This window comes from Erpetoichthys calabaricus, chromosome 13 (genome assembly GCF_900747795.2).
Source record: "Erpetoichthys calabaricus chromosome 13, fErpCal1.3, whole genome shotgun sequence".
Lineage (NCBI taxonomy): Eukaryota > Metazoa > Chordata > Cladistia > Polypteriformes > Polypteridae > Erpetoichthys > Erpetoichthys calabaricus.
Window position 1 is genome coordinate 2840708 of NC_041406.2, and position 15498 is coordinate 2856205.

A 15498-nucleotide genomic window follows, 5' to 3' on the forward strand; every position below is an offset into this window, starting at 1 on the left:
CTACACTGCCTGTCTGCCAAATATACAGAACAAGTGGGTTAAGTCTGCAGATGATACCAAGATAGGTGGACTGGCAGATAATCAAGAATCCATTCAGTCCCCACAGAGGGTCTTGGACCGCAGACAGGCTTGGGCAGATTGGTGGATGATGAAATTTAATGTAAAGTATGACAGGTAAAAATGTGAGGTTTGAATACACAATGGGAGGTCTGAGAACTGAGAGTCCACCTTATGAGAAGGATTTAGGAGTTGTGGTGGACTTGATACTATCAACTGCCAGACCGTGGTCAGAGGCCATTAAGAAGGCTAACAGAGTGTCAGGTTATATAGCGCCTTGATGTGTGCAGTACAAGTCACAGGAGGTTCTGCTCAAGCTTTATAACACACTGGTGAGGCCTCATCTGGAGTCCTGGGTGCAGCTTTGGGCACATCAGACATAGCAGCACTAGAGAAAGTCCAGAGAAAAGCATCTAGGCTGATTCAAGGCTACATGAGTTGATTGATGAGGAAAGATTAAAAGAGCTGAGTCTTTACAGAGATGAAGAGGAGACCTGACTGGAGTGTTTAAAATGTTGAAGTGAATTAGTCTAGCGGATCGAGACTGTGACTTTAAAATGAGTTCATCAAGAACACGGGGACACAGTTGGAAACTTGTTAAAGGTGAATTTCACACAAACATTAGCAAATAGAGAACCACAGACACTTGGAATAAGTGACTCAAGTAGTGTGATGGACAGGAGGACTTTAGGGACCTTCAGAACTCGACTTGATGTTATTTTAGAAAAGTTAAGTGGATGGGACTGGTGAGCTTTGTTGGGCTGAATGGCCTGTTCTTGTCCAGATTGTTCAAACGTTCTAAACATAAGACTAAAGAGAAGACGGAGGGGTTGGGAGTGTGCACTGAATGCTTGTTGCTGCACCCCACCACACGACGAACCTCCTGGCGGGTGACACCTCAGCACCACACTAGTTTGAATGGAATGGAACAGTGTGAAAGTTTTTTTCATAGGGGTGGCTGCAGTGCCAGTCCTGCCACCAACCCCCAAGTTGGAGGAGCTGCTTGCAGGGCTGGGTACAGAGTAACGTCATACCCAGGATAGAGCAGGTTACGGGCCCTGCTCAAGGGCCCAAAGGAGTAGAGTCACTTCTGGCGTTTACAGGGAGTCGAACTGACAAACATTCCAATTACCGGCACAGAGGCACCACTCCGCCATTATAAGATTAAACTTAAAATAAATAGAAGCCATGCTGTTATCACAAGTCTAGAGGAACAACAGTTCAACCGAATCAGCGTATGTGAAACTGGAAATCTGAGCACATTATATTGCAGTTCATGTTTAGTTCCAGTCGCAGTTCTGTAACCCATTCATTACTTCGTCTTCACAGCCGTGGCTCCACATCGGATTGTAGACTTGATTCGTCTTCAATAAATTTCTCTGCTTGCATCAGTTAAATAGTTAAATCTACAGCACCGGTTTATCTGTTTTTCTTTTTTTATAGCGCCTTTCACATCTGTCTTATTGTCAGGACGCTATTGGACACCAGATGAGAAGTTCAACCTTCCTTTATGGAAATGCCAGTAAAGCCGTTTTATGATAACAAACTTTGTGAATCTTAAGACGCGCACAGGGATTTTTATTGCTTTGGTCCCAGGAGATGGTGTCGAGCAGGTTCACATGTGAAGAAACGCGGGAAACATTTTTTGCTCAAAATCTCTACGTATAAAAGGCAAAGCCCTCACTGACTCCTCACTAATTCTCATACTTTCCTTATTGGTGGGAAGCTGAAATTTCGTGTGCTTATTCCTTGCAGTGTACTTACAAAAGTTAGGTATGTTTCATGTCCTATTGCAACACCCAAGAGGGAGAAAACGGGTGTACCCCCTAAACTGTATATATAGATAGGGCAAACCCCTCCTCACTATTTCTGTGACTAACAGTATACTAATATATATACTAATTTCCCAAGTTCATCCTTTACATTGTACTTACAAACGTTAAGTGTGTTTCATTTCGCGCCGTGCCCCATAACGAACTTTCCAAAATAACGTCTTCTATTTGGCGGTTCTCACCATTATGCTGTAAGGAACTTTCGAAACTGACCTCTCCTTTTGGCGGTTTCATTCCTTATTTCCGTTAACAGACAATTTATTTCACGGCAGAGTCACACAAGGGCCGCCCCCGGTCCCCCTTCCTTTTTCCCCGCACACCTACTACGTGGTTGGCTCCCTGCCTGTATACATTAACGACATCCCGCGCTTATGTGCCTCCTCACTCGCTTCCTTACTTTCCTCAGCTCTTCATCGTGCTCACTGCTCCCTTCTTCTTTACTCCACCGTTTCAAGCCTGTTATTGTTCGTCTTGCTTCACATCTTCCTGCTGGTGACTCCTGCCATTTCATTTAGTTTCTTCACACTCTTAATCCTCTGGGCATTCCTCCACATACTCTACTTTTGAAGGTCGGCGCACCACTGATGTTACTATGAAACTTACAACCACCAAAACTCTGTAACGGCACCAGGCGTCAGAGCAGATCTCTGCACAAGAACCTCATTGAGGCGACTGTCTTCACTGGAACTGGCTCAGGGGAGACCCTCTCATACCCTCTGACCTCCCATTCCAATTTCCAGTAAGGGTCTGCTTCGCTATGACAATAAATAAGTCACAGGGCCAGACTCTAAAAATGGTTGCCATTGACTTGACACAAGATTGCTTCTCACATGGCCAACTGTACGTTGCCACATAAATTTGTATATGGTTTTGTTTTTTTTGTCACTGTATGTAAAATCCTACTGCCGTTTGAGAATACGGTAGCATAAGATGGGTGGGTTGGATAGGGGAGGACCTTTTGGAGGAACAGGGCTGGAAACAAACGCATCATTTAAATAGGGGTGCGAAAAGACAGGAAGGGAAGGAAGAAAAGACGGCCCAAGTTTTTATGGTGGAGGAAAAAGACAGGAGCCATCTGAGTCCAGGAGAAGGATTGTTTTTGGGGAGCACCACAAGTTCAACGCAGTCTGGGGTGGGCACTTCGAAGATTCCGGATACACTGAGGGAAGTGAACTTTACTGTGAAAGGGATCGGAAGCAGTGTGAGCTGTAAATCTTTTATTCTGGGATTGGCGTGTCTGAGAAACAGAACTATGGGGAATTAGGATAATCGGATAATAAAGACTAAATCGAATGGACAGTGGGGAATATTCTTGGGTACATCATTTTATGCCTTTTGTTTATTGTATATATTGGAAGGGGAGGGGAGTTTTGGAGGATTGTAGAAAATGTATTAATTACATTGTGGTGTTTGCATCTTTTCTCAGTGTGGTTTTGTAAAAGTCGCTTTTATTGTTGTAAGTCATCATTCTGCGCTGTGGGAAGGGGCTGAAGGCAGTCTGGGGTTGACCTGCACTCATCACTGTAAACGTAGTGAAGCGGAGCGGTTACAATCGTTACAAAGTGTACGTCGCATGCTCAAGAGTGAGAGCTCAGCAGACCAGCAGCCCGAGGGCAGAACTGCAAACGTCGTTTACCAAGAGATCCTTAACTCCTAAAAATTTGGTATTTCTCATACACGACATTTACAATCATAAATGAAACTCTTTACAATCATCAAATTCACTCTCAATACTAAAATAAGTCTACGACAATTACGTTGACTATCACGTTATGTTATTTTTAAAATGTTTTCTTTTTCATAACTTCTTTAACACACTATTTGTCCCCTGTGAAGCGCTGGTATTTTGCTAGTGTTGTATAAAACGTAAAGCTTATTGGCTGTTATACTTAAGAGTCGTCGTGGGTCAATCGCACGGTGCCAGACAAACGGCATGTCAAGATGAGACCACCATCTTCTCTGAGTTCAGGTCAAAGTCACATTGCAGCAATCCCTGAGAAGCAATTCTATACAATATGTGTTATATATGGGTGGGGGGGGGCTTGAAAAATCCCCGGAAATGTTAACAAAAAAAATAAAATAAAATAAATAACTTTCCTCTAAAATATTTGAGAAGTCCCCTCATAGATCGATAGATACTTTATTAATCCCAATGGGAAATTCACATACTCCAGCAGCAGCATACTGATACAATAAATAATATTAAATTAAAGAGTGATAACAATGCAGTCGCCATCCTCCCCTTGAGACGTCCACTGCTTCGTCCCTTTCTGCTCTCGTTGTTTGTGACCGTGTCTAGCGCCTCCTAGTGGAGACCCCAGCCCCGAATTTCTTCCACAGTAGCAAATCGTACCCTCTTTCAACGTCTCCAGTTTAATTTCAGAAGCGGAAAAAAAAAAAGTTACCGTGAGCGAGATCTGGGCAGTCTGGGTGTGCAAACATTGATTTTGGTCATAAACTCTTTGACCGACCACGCGGTGTGTGCAGGTGCCATTATCGTGGTGCCAAATCGCCGCGGCTCCAGGTGTTTCATTTTTTTTTTTTTACTTTCCCTGATGGTTTCCCACAGACGCTTCAGCAGTTCAGTGTAACGTTGTTGGTTAACGGGTCCGTGAGCAGACTCTTTATTAGCAAATCTTTCAGTGTCGGAAGACACAATCGTTGGTGTCGCGATGTTCAACGTGACCCGACCCTGGAGAAAAAAAAATAAATTGCAGAAAAAGTCAGACGCACAATTATGGAGTAAATGTCAGAAACTCGACAGACTCGTTAACGAAACTGTGGGCACACGACAGACAAAGGCGGAGCCGACAACGACACCCCACTCCCGTGCTTTAGGCCCCGCCCACCCTCTGTCACTGTCTTTGAATTTTCACAAACTTTACGAGTTGTGGGGGTACAAACAATCCCTGAATCTACCGGTTTGACGTCTTCATGTTTTATTGATTTACAACATCGGATCTCTCGAGTGTTTCGTTTGCCGTTTTCGTCAGAAAAAATCTTTTTAATGTCAAAGTGAAAAGGGAACGTCATAAATGGACGTGATTTTATTTATTACGTTTGTACCGATGGCTTCTGCAGGTTGGAGGAGTACACACCGTGACGACATGTTGCACATTTCTGACGTTTGGTTTATCTGACTTGAGGCCTTGGTGAGGACTGACGCTGTAATTGCTAAGTGTGTTGTGGTGTGTAAATTAAACTTCCCTCTGGGACATTAAAGTCTATGTAACTTGATGTAAAGAAATGAAAAAGTGGAGGGCGTACTTAGTTTTTCACGTGACGGTAACGTCTTTCTTTTTCCTTTATTCTTAGTGACCTCGGAAGTGTTTGAGGACGACAACTGCAGCAGTGTGGTGTCGGAGGAAGACTCAGAGACGCAGTCGATGTGCAGTTTAAGCTCTGGGCCCACAAGCCCGCTGGAGATGCCTGCCCCTTTCACATCGTCTTCATCGCGGCCCAGCAGCCTCGACCTGCCCAGCCCGGTGTCTCTGTCTGATTTCGGCCTGATCTCCCCCGTATTGGGGCCGCGCAGCGAGTGCAGTGGGGCGTCCTCTCCAGAATGCGACCTGGAGAGAGGTGAGTGCCGTCACTTTGTTCCTCTTTGTGTGACACGTGTATGACACTTTGCTATTACAACTTTAACTCTTTTTTATTTGTAATAAATAGAATTTTAGTTTGTGCACAGATGTGAGAAGATTGAACAACTAGAAATCATCAAAAAATATACGTTCTACAGTACATCCTGACCTTACCTTGTGGGTGTGTTGACACAATAAACCTAAAACTCACTGATGAAGTCGTACTTCACTTTATCTAACAGTCGAAAAAAAATCTTTCCTTGTGTGGAACCGCAGTGAGCTTCTGTAAAATTGGGCAAGAAATCCATTCATCCATTTCCTATAACCTGCATTTTGAGAACAGGGGAAGAAGATGGTGCAGTGTGAAGACTTGCGAGGACATTGATCCCCCTTGATGACGAAGAGGATGCGCGGCGGTCCTTGAGATTAGCAGCTGATCAGGGTCTTGTCTTGAAGAGATGATAAACGGTCGTCCTGTACTATCGGGGTATTTCCCTCAACGTCAAGTTCGTTACCGGGTTGGTCTGCTGTCGCCCCTTAACATAGACAGACCCTCACCACAAAAGTCCCGTATGAAAGACGCATACACAGCACGTTAATCCCTAGCACTTTAACCCACACGAGTACCGTATGACTAACACACGCAAAGTGTGCTTTACCCAGTACTCCAAGAGACTTACTTATAGGCACAAGCAATGTGCGATATCTTAGATACGGAACATCTCAGACCTAAATGTTACCTTTGGTCTCCTAGAATACATTCAGACATAAAAAGGCTCAACATCTCTGGCTATGCAGTGAAGGTTTTACTTTTCGCACTCTTCATTACTGGACCAGGGCTCTACATCCTCCTCTTGATAAACCTTGTTGGTCGGATCCTATGGCACTTCCTTACTACTCCAGGTGCTCGAAGAAGGCTCATTACCTCAAACACTCCACATATGAAGACAAAGTATAGAAAGTTAAAAACAATGTGGCATTCATTAAAGAGCAGTAATACCAGCGGAGAAAAGCATAAAAGAAAATGTGGATAGCAAAGTGTGGACATACTGTATATGTATAGTGTCAAGAAAAGGCCTACAAAAGTGAAAGATGTCAAAGATGATCGCCACAGGGTGCCGTTGATTTAGCAATCGATATTCATGGAATACTTTAACTGACAAACAGATGAAAATGGTCGCACGTCGCTGGTGCCCTCTCCTGACGTCACTCCGTCTTCTCCTCCCGACATCTCTCTTCACTGTTTCTCCGTCTTCTCCTCCTGACTTCTCTCTCTTCTCTGTTTCTTCTTCTTCTTCTCCTGACGTTGCCTTTCAGACGAGGCACATTTATCAGGAGATTCCACGTGGCAGGTCTTCCTTGCACAGGCTGTAAACCAGTTTAGTCCTTGAGGCGTCTCCTGGACTTCTGCTCCTTTTAAGCAGATGCTGTTGCTGTGACTGACTGCTACAATTCAGGAGAACAGGATGCTGGGATGTTCTGCCTTCTTAAGTGTTAAATTTCTCCTGAGCAAAATGTTTGTTTTAAAGTGACACAATTTGTTAGCTGTCATTGTGAGATTACGTCAGACTGCCGCTCGTCCTCCTCAAGGGGGCTTCGCTGTCCTCACGAGTTTTCACGTCCCACAGGTCCAGTCGCTGTCAAACAATATGAAAGTGCACACAACTTTGGCTAATCTCACTCCACGATAACAACGATAGCGTAAAATGCGAAGGTTTACTTAAATACACAGGTGATGTTGTAGCGGTCAGGAGCCACTAAGATTCACACCGTCAAAGGTGACGGTGATTTATTTATTTTAATAGAGGAGATCCCAGGAATGTCCCCAGCCTTGGATCGACCCACACACACTCACAACAGAGACCAATAAAGCACACTGGGAAAGGCAAACAATTAAGCATATAATGAAACAAAATTAACTAAACGAAAACAGTAATACCACCCCTGACCCTTTCGGCGATATTACATGTAACACATGTACACAAACACCACACAGAAAAGTCCATGAGACCCAAACCGGATGAAGATGAGAAGTGACGAAGTTCAGTCGAGTGTTCTGTAGGTTGAAAGGGTGAAAGAAAACACAGTCCTACCGGTAGTTACTGAAAGGATGAAATCGGATGGATGGTTCAGGAGCGCTCCACTCTTCTGGAAAACCAATGAATCCAAACGCAGTGCTCAGTGCACAGGTAGACAGATGATCCAGACCCCAACAAACGAATACAGTCCAGGACACAATGATTAATTAAAGGTCCAACAACAGCAGGCAGCACGACAGATAAACGCAACACACAACGCACCAAACTAAACAAACTTTTTTCCTTTTTGCCCTCTGCCCTCCTTTTAACTACCTTTGACCCCCAGCAGCCCCTGAAAGGACTCCTGGGAGATGCAGTTCTTATTAAGTACCCTGCTACAATGTTATCGTATCTTGCGCTTGTCCTCTCGCCCATAATATCTGAGATACGTCCATACTGAGTTGTGTCCCCAGTGCCTGAACATAACCGGTACGCAAGTCGACGGCTACCTGCACTGCTGATATTCTCGTTATGGTCAGCTGATGCTCCCATCAAATGAAAATACAAGAAAGGTCCAGCGACAGACCTCCGCAGGCAGCCCATCGTACTGCACGTTTTTATCACCTGGTTTACTTGACTTGGTGACATAACTCCTCCCCCAGCTGTAATCTTAACTGTAGTGTAAGCATCACTGACACGTAATGCAAAGCAACAACCGCCTCAGTGGAGGGGAGCTCTGGGGGTCCGCAGCTGGACTCTGTTATGAAATACCACACATTTGTGAGTTTTCTTTTTTGTTAAACGAGTGCTGTGTGGAAGGCTGCAGTACTGAGCGGGTCGCAACGTCCCGTATGCCCGAGGCAGAGTGGCAACGATCATACAGTACGCACACGTGAGAGTTTTGCGCAAGGCTCTGTGATGTCACGCTGGCTCGCAAAGCATTATGGGGCACCAGGAAAGCAACGTTCACCTAAGCTGACTACACAGCGATTTTTTTTGGGAAAATAATTTGATGAATGAAGTTAACAGCGAATACGGTGTATTCACTGTGAAAATCTCTTTGGCGAATTTCGCCGATCGTCATGACTGTCTGCCTGTTAAGTGCATTAGTTTCCAGGGGCCTCATGTATAAACGGTGCGTACGCACAGAAATGTTGCATACGAACGTTTCCACGCTCAAATCACGATGTATAAAACCTAAACTTGGCGTAACGCCACGCACATTTCCAAGGTACCTCATACCCTGGCGTACGCAATTTCTCCGCTCGGTTTTGCAGACTGGGAGCACCCAGCGTCAAAGTAGTGCTACTGTTCCTGTGTGGGCACCCTTTCTTTCTTAGCTCCACATTCCTGACGTGGCTTTATAAATACACTGAAGTTAACTGCGTATTGTTTATTAGTGTAATGCATCTGATTGTAATTAACCTGCAGCAATATAATGGGCCAGGGAATAGCCATAGTATTCCAAATACCATAACTGCTTTAGCGTTGTAACGCTCACTGCATCATCTTCTTCTTTCAGCTGCTCACGTTAGGGGTTGCCACAGTAGATCATCTTTTTTCATATTACTCTCACTGCACCACTCAGAGTATTTATATCACTGTATCTGAGTGTGAATCACAGCAGCAGCTGATCGGAAAGAGAAGTATCGGTATACAGTTTCAAGCACACACTACCTCAGCCACGGCAAAAAGCGTCAAAGCCTTTCCTGTACAGACCTCACGTTTCAGAAACAGTTTCATCCCAAGAACTATAAACACACTCAATCAGTCCATCAAGTGCTCCTTGTAGAACTGTTTGTACTTATAAGTACAATGACCTCACTGTAAACTTACACTACAGTTATAATATTGCACAACCTGCGCCACTTTATAAAGCGCGTATGATGACGATTACATTTTTAAGATGAAATGCAGCAAAATATGTTGCTTATAGTATACAGATAAAACTTTAACTTCATTTAAATAATCTGTATTGTTAATAATTAAACATGTGAGGACACAGTGTCGCAGCGTATAGCTAGTTCACAGATAAATAATTAAACATGTACTACGAAGATATTTCAATGTTCCTTAAAAGTTTTGAAGAATCGGCGTTCTAAGCTTACAGATGGCTTAACGTCTATTACAGAGCTGATTGTGTGGCGATTGGAGAAAGAAAAGTAAGGACAGGAATTAGAGGTTAGTACGTTTGAAAGAGACAGAACTGCTGCAATAAAGTATTTCATTGAAGGTCACACATGGTGTAGCAAGCCTCTTGCGTGAGATATGAACAATCACTGCGCCACCGTGTTCCCATGTTTAATAACATGCTTTAATTCCTATCATCATGAAAAAGATATCGCGTATACATCTCAGTATTGTAATTATTCAGAGAGCTGTAATATCACGAATGTAATGCATTCTGTGTCCTGTCGGAGAAATAGAAAGAACGGAAGCACGTAGTGATTCACACACATAGAAGATCATATACAGAACAAAGCATTTAACGTGCTACTTGAGAAACTAGTAAAATAAACGATTTTAAGATGAAGTTTATGATGTTCTACTTTAATGACAAAATAAACTACGTGATTAAAGTGCAAATTTCGAGATTTAAGTTGACATTTCGTGCTTTTTCCCCACTGTGTGCCTATTTTTTTTCTCTGTACCGTAATAAGCTTTCATATGACACTCAGACGGTGGGCTACAACTTGCCTTTTCACGCCGACTTTGATATGTGATTTCTTTTTTTATTTCGGGCACTGTGCAACTTTGTGAAGTTGAGCCTTCGAGTTTTTCCGACACTCTGTCACTCGATCAACTTTCTTTTGTTGATTATCCCACTGTTTACACCAACAAATAGTACGTTTTTCCTTTGCCTCCACTTGGTATTCGCTGAAATTCTTATATTTTCCCCCCGTGCTTTTCCCATTGTCTTTTCTCAGAAGGCTGTTTATATCGATTTGCATATTTAAAGAGGCGTAATTCTGGGAGGAGTTGGGGCGGGACAGAAGGCGCGTGCACGTGCGTTACTTTTCACGCTGATCGGGATTTATGTAGTGGAAGAACGTGGAAGTTTGCGTAAGTACAGATTCCTGCATCTGGATTTTTCTGTGCATACGCACATTCCCACTTTTGTGCTTACGCCATGTTATAGTGTGAGTTCTACGCACGGTGTTATACATGAGGCCCCAGGTGACTTGTAGATTTTTTGGATTAAACATGCGAGATTCAAAGTTGTGAAATCCGAAGTGTCGTCCGCGAGCCGTCCGTGCTGTCAACAGAATGATGGGAGCCGATTGGTTATTCGTTTCCATCGAACACAAACTGAATTACGGCACAGCTGCCAACTTCATCTTCGGTGTTCTCAGCAATCGACGACTTCTCGAGTGTCGTTTCTCGTTCAGGCGAGGCACACAAATGTTTTTTGGCTGTCATGCACGGTGGGCTTCATAACCAAATCTTCTATACTTTTTTTTTTCGTGTAGGGGACAGAGCAGAAGGAGCCGAAGATGAAAACGAGAACGTCCTGAACAACAACAGCAGCAGCAGCAGCAGCAGCAGCAACAACAACAAAAAGAATGGCCTGGAAACCAAGATGAGTCGCCTGTCTCTGAAACGCATCAAGACCGAGTTTGGCCCCCGGAAGAGTGCAGAGCACTTCAGTCTCGCTCCGCGTCCGGCTGCTGCCCCCGTATTAGTCCACCGAGTTTAAAAATCTCCTAGTGCTTTGTCAAGCCCCCCAATGTGTGCCATTGAGAATTTGTGCCAACAGTCGATTTATTTGGATGACAACGCCATGCTGTTCTCTTTGAAGCTTTCGTCGAGGATTCTAGTTCTGGTGCTTATGAACGGACATGACGTGGCCGGCAAGTGCCAAGAAGCTCGACGTCCTCCACGTCCCCCCCGGCTCACGTGACGTGACGTCTGATGTGACACCCTGCAGGTGGACTGTGCGCAGCTGGAGCCCCGAGGTGTCCTCAGACATGCACTCATCACTTGGTTGGCATTGCCTGCAGCTTCCTTCCTTAGACTGGCGGGGGCCGCCATATTCGGGCCTTTCGATGACCTCCTCTTCCTCCTCCTCCTCCTCCTTTCGCTGGGTTATTTTTGATTTTTTTTTTGTACGGTGCTCCTCCAGCAGCCGGTGGTCTAATTCAGTGTTCAGTGGGCTCTTCATTACTTTCTTTCTTTCTTTCTTATGTATGGAACATGACAGGCGCGGCGCAAAGGGTGGGCTTCGAGGCTTTCACTTCACCGCCATCTTGTCTTGCAGAACCGATAAAGTAGCCGGTGATGGCGTGTGGCGAAGCTTCTCTCTGCGGTCACCGGCTGGCCATTTGCATTTAGAGGTGAAGACTTTGAGGGCTACTTCAAGACGGGATGGTGAGGCGGCCAGAAGGGGGACATCTGCCTGATTTGGGGGTGTTTATTTTTTATTGTTTTGTCGCCAACACTTGCACATTTTCAGCCCATTATAGGATTTTTATATTTGGGGTGCGTTCTTTGCACAGATTTTCTTGCATTTCAGCCCCCCAGTGGTCGTGTCTGTGACGGCGCGTTGGGTCCTCTGGTGTGCCGGTGGGACTTTTGCACTGCGGAGGTTTCAGGTGATGTCACGTTGTACTGTAAGGTACCCCAACTGCATTTCCGTCGTCGTGCCCAGTCATAGCAATATTAGCAAGACGCCTCCTTTAAACGACGTGTGTGTAACTCCAGTGTCTTGTGTGGTGTCACTCTCACCCTGGCTGCTTGCCTCCGTCTGTGTTTCTAGAATACAATAAACGGCTTTTCACTGCTGGGCAGCGCCCTCTTCTTTGTTTGGCACTCCTTGGGTTTACTAACAAAAAACAAATTGCAAAGCCCTGTTGGAGCAGCGGAGCCATCGGTAGAAATGACTGACTGTGCATTTCACGTTAGGGTCCTGGGGGTCCCAGTGTCTACCCTGGCAACATTTGGGTACAAAGTGTGACCGAGTGACAAGGAGCCAGTCTGTCACAGGGGGCACATTCATCACACCCGGGGTCTGCTCACCCAACCTGCACGACTTTGTTGGTGTGCGAGGAAAACGGGCCCAGTTGAGGGTGGTGTTGGGCTGGTACAGAAATCTTGGCACTGATGCCAGCTTTTACCCCTCAGTCCCAACACGATACCAAGGCAAATCACGGGTAAGTCGGACCCCCAAAACCCCACCAGGCGGCTCTCACATGCTGCCTTTCCCCTCAGGCTGTGGAGATCCGTGTATCACGTCAAGGACTTCCCAGCACATTTAAAAGTGATGTGTTTGATGAACCGAGGTCTCCCATTGGTGGAAAACAGAAGGAGGGATGGAGGGGGCGGAGTTCCATTCAAGCCAATAAATGGCCGTGTGGGTGTGGCTTGTAAACAACCATTCAAAATGAGCTCAATGCTGTTGTGGTTTTTGAGGACTTTTTCATGCTGCCATCAAACACAACACAACTAAGGGGATGAAATCAGAGCCTGGGACGAGTCAGGGGTACAACCCCACTGTGCCACCACGCTGCCCGCCAGTAGAAACTGAATGTTAGAGAAGACCTTGGCAAAGGAGAACAGAATGAAAGTGGTGTGACGAGTGAAGTGACGTCACATGACTTGAGCTCTGATCTGAACTAATGTGCTTTGTTGTAAACTGGAGTTGTGACATTTGTCAGGTAATGAAGGCACCAGCTTCAGGTAAATTTCAAGGTAAGATGGTTCTACGTGTCATCTGTCTGTCTGTCTGTCCCTATCTAGCTAATGCCTTTCCTGCCTACTATATAGTGCCTTTAACACCCACCCATCTATCTATCAATTATATAGTGTCTGTCTGTCACTTACAGTATATAGTGCCTTTCACATCTATTTAACTGTTCCGTCCCCACACATCAGACGCCCACTGTGCCCACCACGCGGGGGCGTCGAGTATGTAAAGGGGATTTGTTTTCTCCATCGGCAGCGTCTCCCACTTAAACGTAATGATTGATGACGAGGCGATGTGTCTGCTTTGGCTGGATTCAGATTGATTGATTATTCTTTCCAGAGGCCCATCGAGTTGTCTGCCTCACCTGCAACCTCCTGCACCGCCGAGCCCCTTGGCCCAATCCTGATGGTGATCGGAAAGGTCAGTCCTCCTGGAATTTCCTGATGAGATGGTGACGTGTGATAGGATCAGGAACGCGCCTTCGTTTCTTCGCAGGACGACAACAAACCCTCAGACAGTCCATACCCCCAAAACAAGAATCCACAAGTAGTAAAAACGGGAAGGCAAACAGACAGAAAACACAAAAACTCTGTGTGCCAGCCTCCTTGTACCCAACAGCCCCTGCACCCTCAGCAGATGACCAGTCAGAGCCACAGTAGGGACTGCAGGGAGTTGAAGTTTCACTCCACAGAGGAGTTTCCAAATTGCCTCCAGGGTTGTGACTCGGATGACCAAGTCAGCCTGCTCTGTGCTGCCCCTTTGCCCTTTTATGCCACACAGCTGGACTGGCAGCCACGTGACATTGAAGACGAAGTTGTCATATGCCCGTCTTCGACTCCGGAGGTGCCCGGGTTTGCTTCTGTTTAGTGCAGCGTCTCTTAACCTTTTTGCCTGTGCAGAACCCCTGAACTAATATTTATGTTGTAGGGAACTCCTCCATCATCATGATATCAGTATTCGTATTTTTGTTCTGTGGTGGGTTGGCACCCTGCCTGGGATTGGTTCCTGCCTTGTGCCCTGTGTTGGCTGGGATTGGCTCCAGCAGACCCCCGTGACCCTGTGTTCGGATTCAGCGGGTTGGAAAATGGACGGATGGATGGATATTTTTGTTATTTATAAATTTAAAGATCATAAGGAAAACACGTATAACATCATAATAAGCACTAGACCGGATTGGTTTTTCTTTTGAAAATTGCAAACAAAGTAAAATGGCATCTAAACACATGTATGTGCCAAAGAAATGTTACTCTTGAAACCTACATGATTAATCCAATGTACTTTTGTAGTGTGAGACCCGTGCCACGTAAAAAAAAAATTAGAAGATGATAAAAAAAACTCAGCAGGCCGTGTTTTCACAGTACGCTAGCTGATCTAATAGCGTGAAATTGGAACAGAAACTCAATAAACCCGAACACTGAACTGTAAAAAGTGTGCATGTGTGTGACGTGATGTGCGTCTGACTGCGCCTGCCTGCGTCAGTGTAACTTGCACGTTAACAAGCCGGTGATGATTCTCGTTAAATAGTTTAATCATTTGTGTACATCAACATACAAATGACTTCTGATTAATACAGAATAGCATGAGCGACATCGAAAAACTACGCCAAGCCCACGGTGGGATAATCCATGTTTGGGGTTCTGTTCAGAGAGTAAAGGATTTCTAAGGTCGACTTTGGGATGTGCTTTACCAGCAGCGCCTCCTGATTTGGTGCCTGAGAGTCGAGCTCCTTTAAAATGCACGCCTATTAGCTCAAAACGGCAGTGTTTAGGTTCGAATACTCAAACTGTTCGAGTAATTTGAAAACACGGCCTAAATAGATAGATCGATACTTTATTAATCCCAAGGGGAAATAACAGCAAACAAAAGAAATACATTGGAGAATGGGGAGTGAGGGGAAACATTGAAACATTTCGTATTAAAGAGTGAATCCCACCTACCTGCACGCTAGAAAACACGTGGGACTGACAAGAGGCTGGCCGGACTTCAGCAACCAGCAGCCGATAACTCATACGCGACACGTATGTGACGTGCGCACAGCACTGCCGCGCATCCCGGCGCCTCTTAATATAAGTAACGCGAACTCCAATGGATTCCTTTGAGATGAAAGCAGCGTTTGGGGGTCCCAAGTGGGGCGACCACCTAAGGGGGGGGGCCCCATTTTTGAGAACGGCGTGTCGCATTCCAGCAGATTTGTCAAGTTATATTCTCCAGTCTAAATCGACCATGGCTCGAGACTGGCTGTGCGGTCTGGCGATCCTATCGATACAAAAAGACCCTGCAGGTCCCAATTAAACTACAGAGACGTCATCGGCGACTTTTCCAATTCG

At 45.3% G+C, this 15498-nt stretch overlaps 1 protein-coding gene across 1 annotated transcript in view; it reads left to right on the forward strand.

Annotated features, from left to right (window-relative positions):
* The window catches only part of LOC114663934 (SH3 domain-binding protein 5-like), a 95284-nt gene extending 83014 nt beyond the window's left edge, over window positions 1-12270 (forward strand). Inside the window, exons 8-9 of the mRNA XM_028817887.2 lie at window positions 5205-5468; window positions 10959-12270. Coding sequence (XP_028673720.1) covers window positions 5205-5468; window positions 10959-11185 — 491 coding nt within the window. The 3' untranslated portion in view covers window positions 11186-12270. The remainder of the gene's footprint in view (window positions 1-5204; window positions 5469-10958) is intronic.
* The last annotated feature ends 3228 nt before the right edge of the window (window positions 12271-15498 follow it).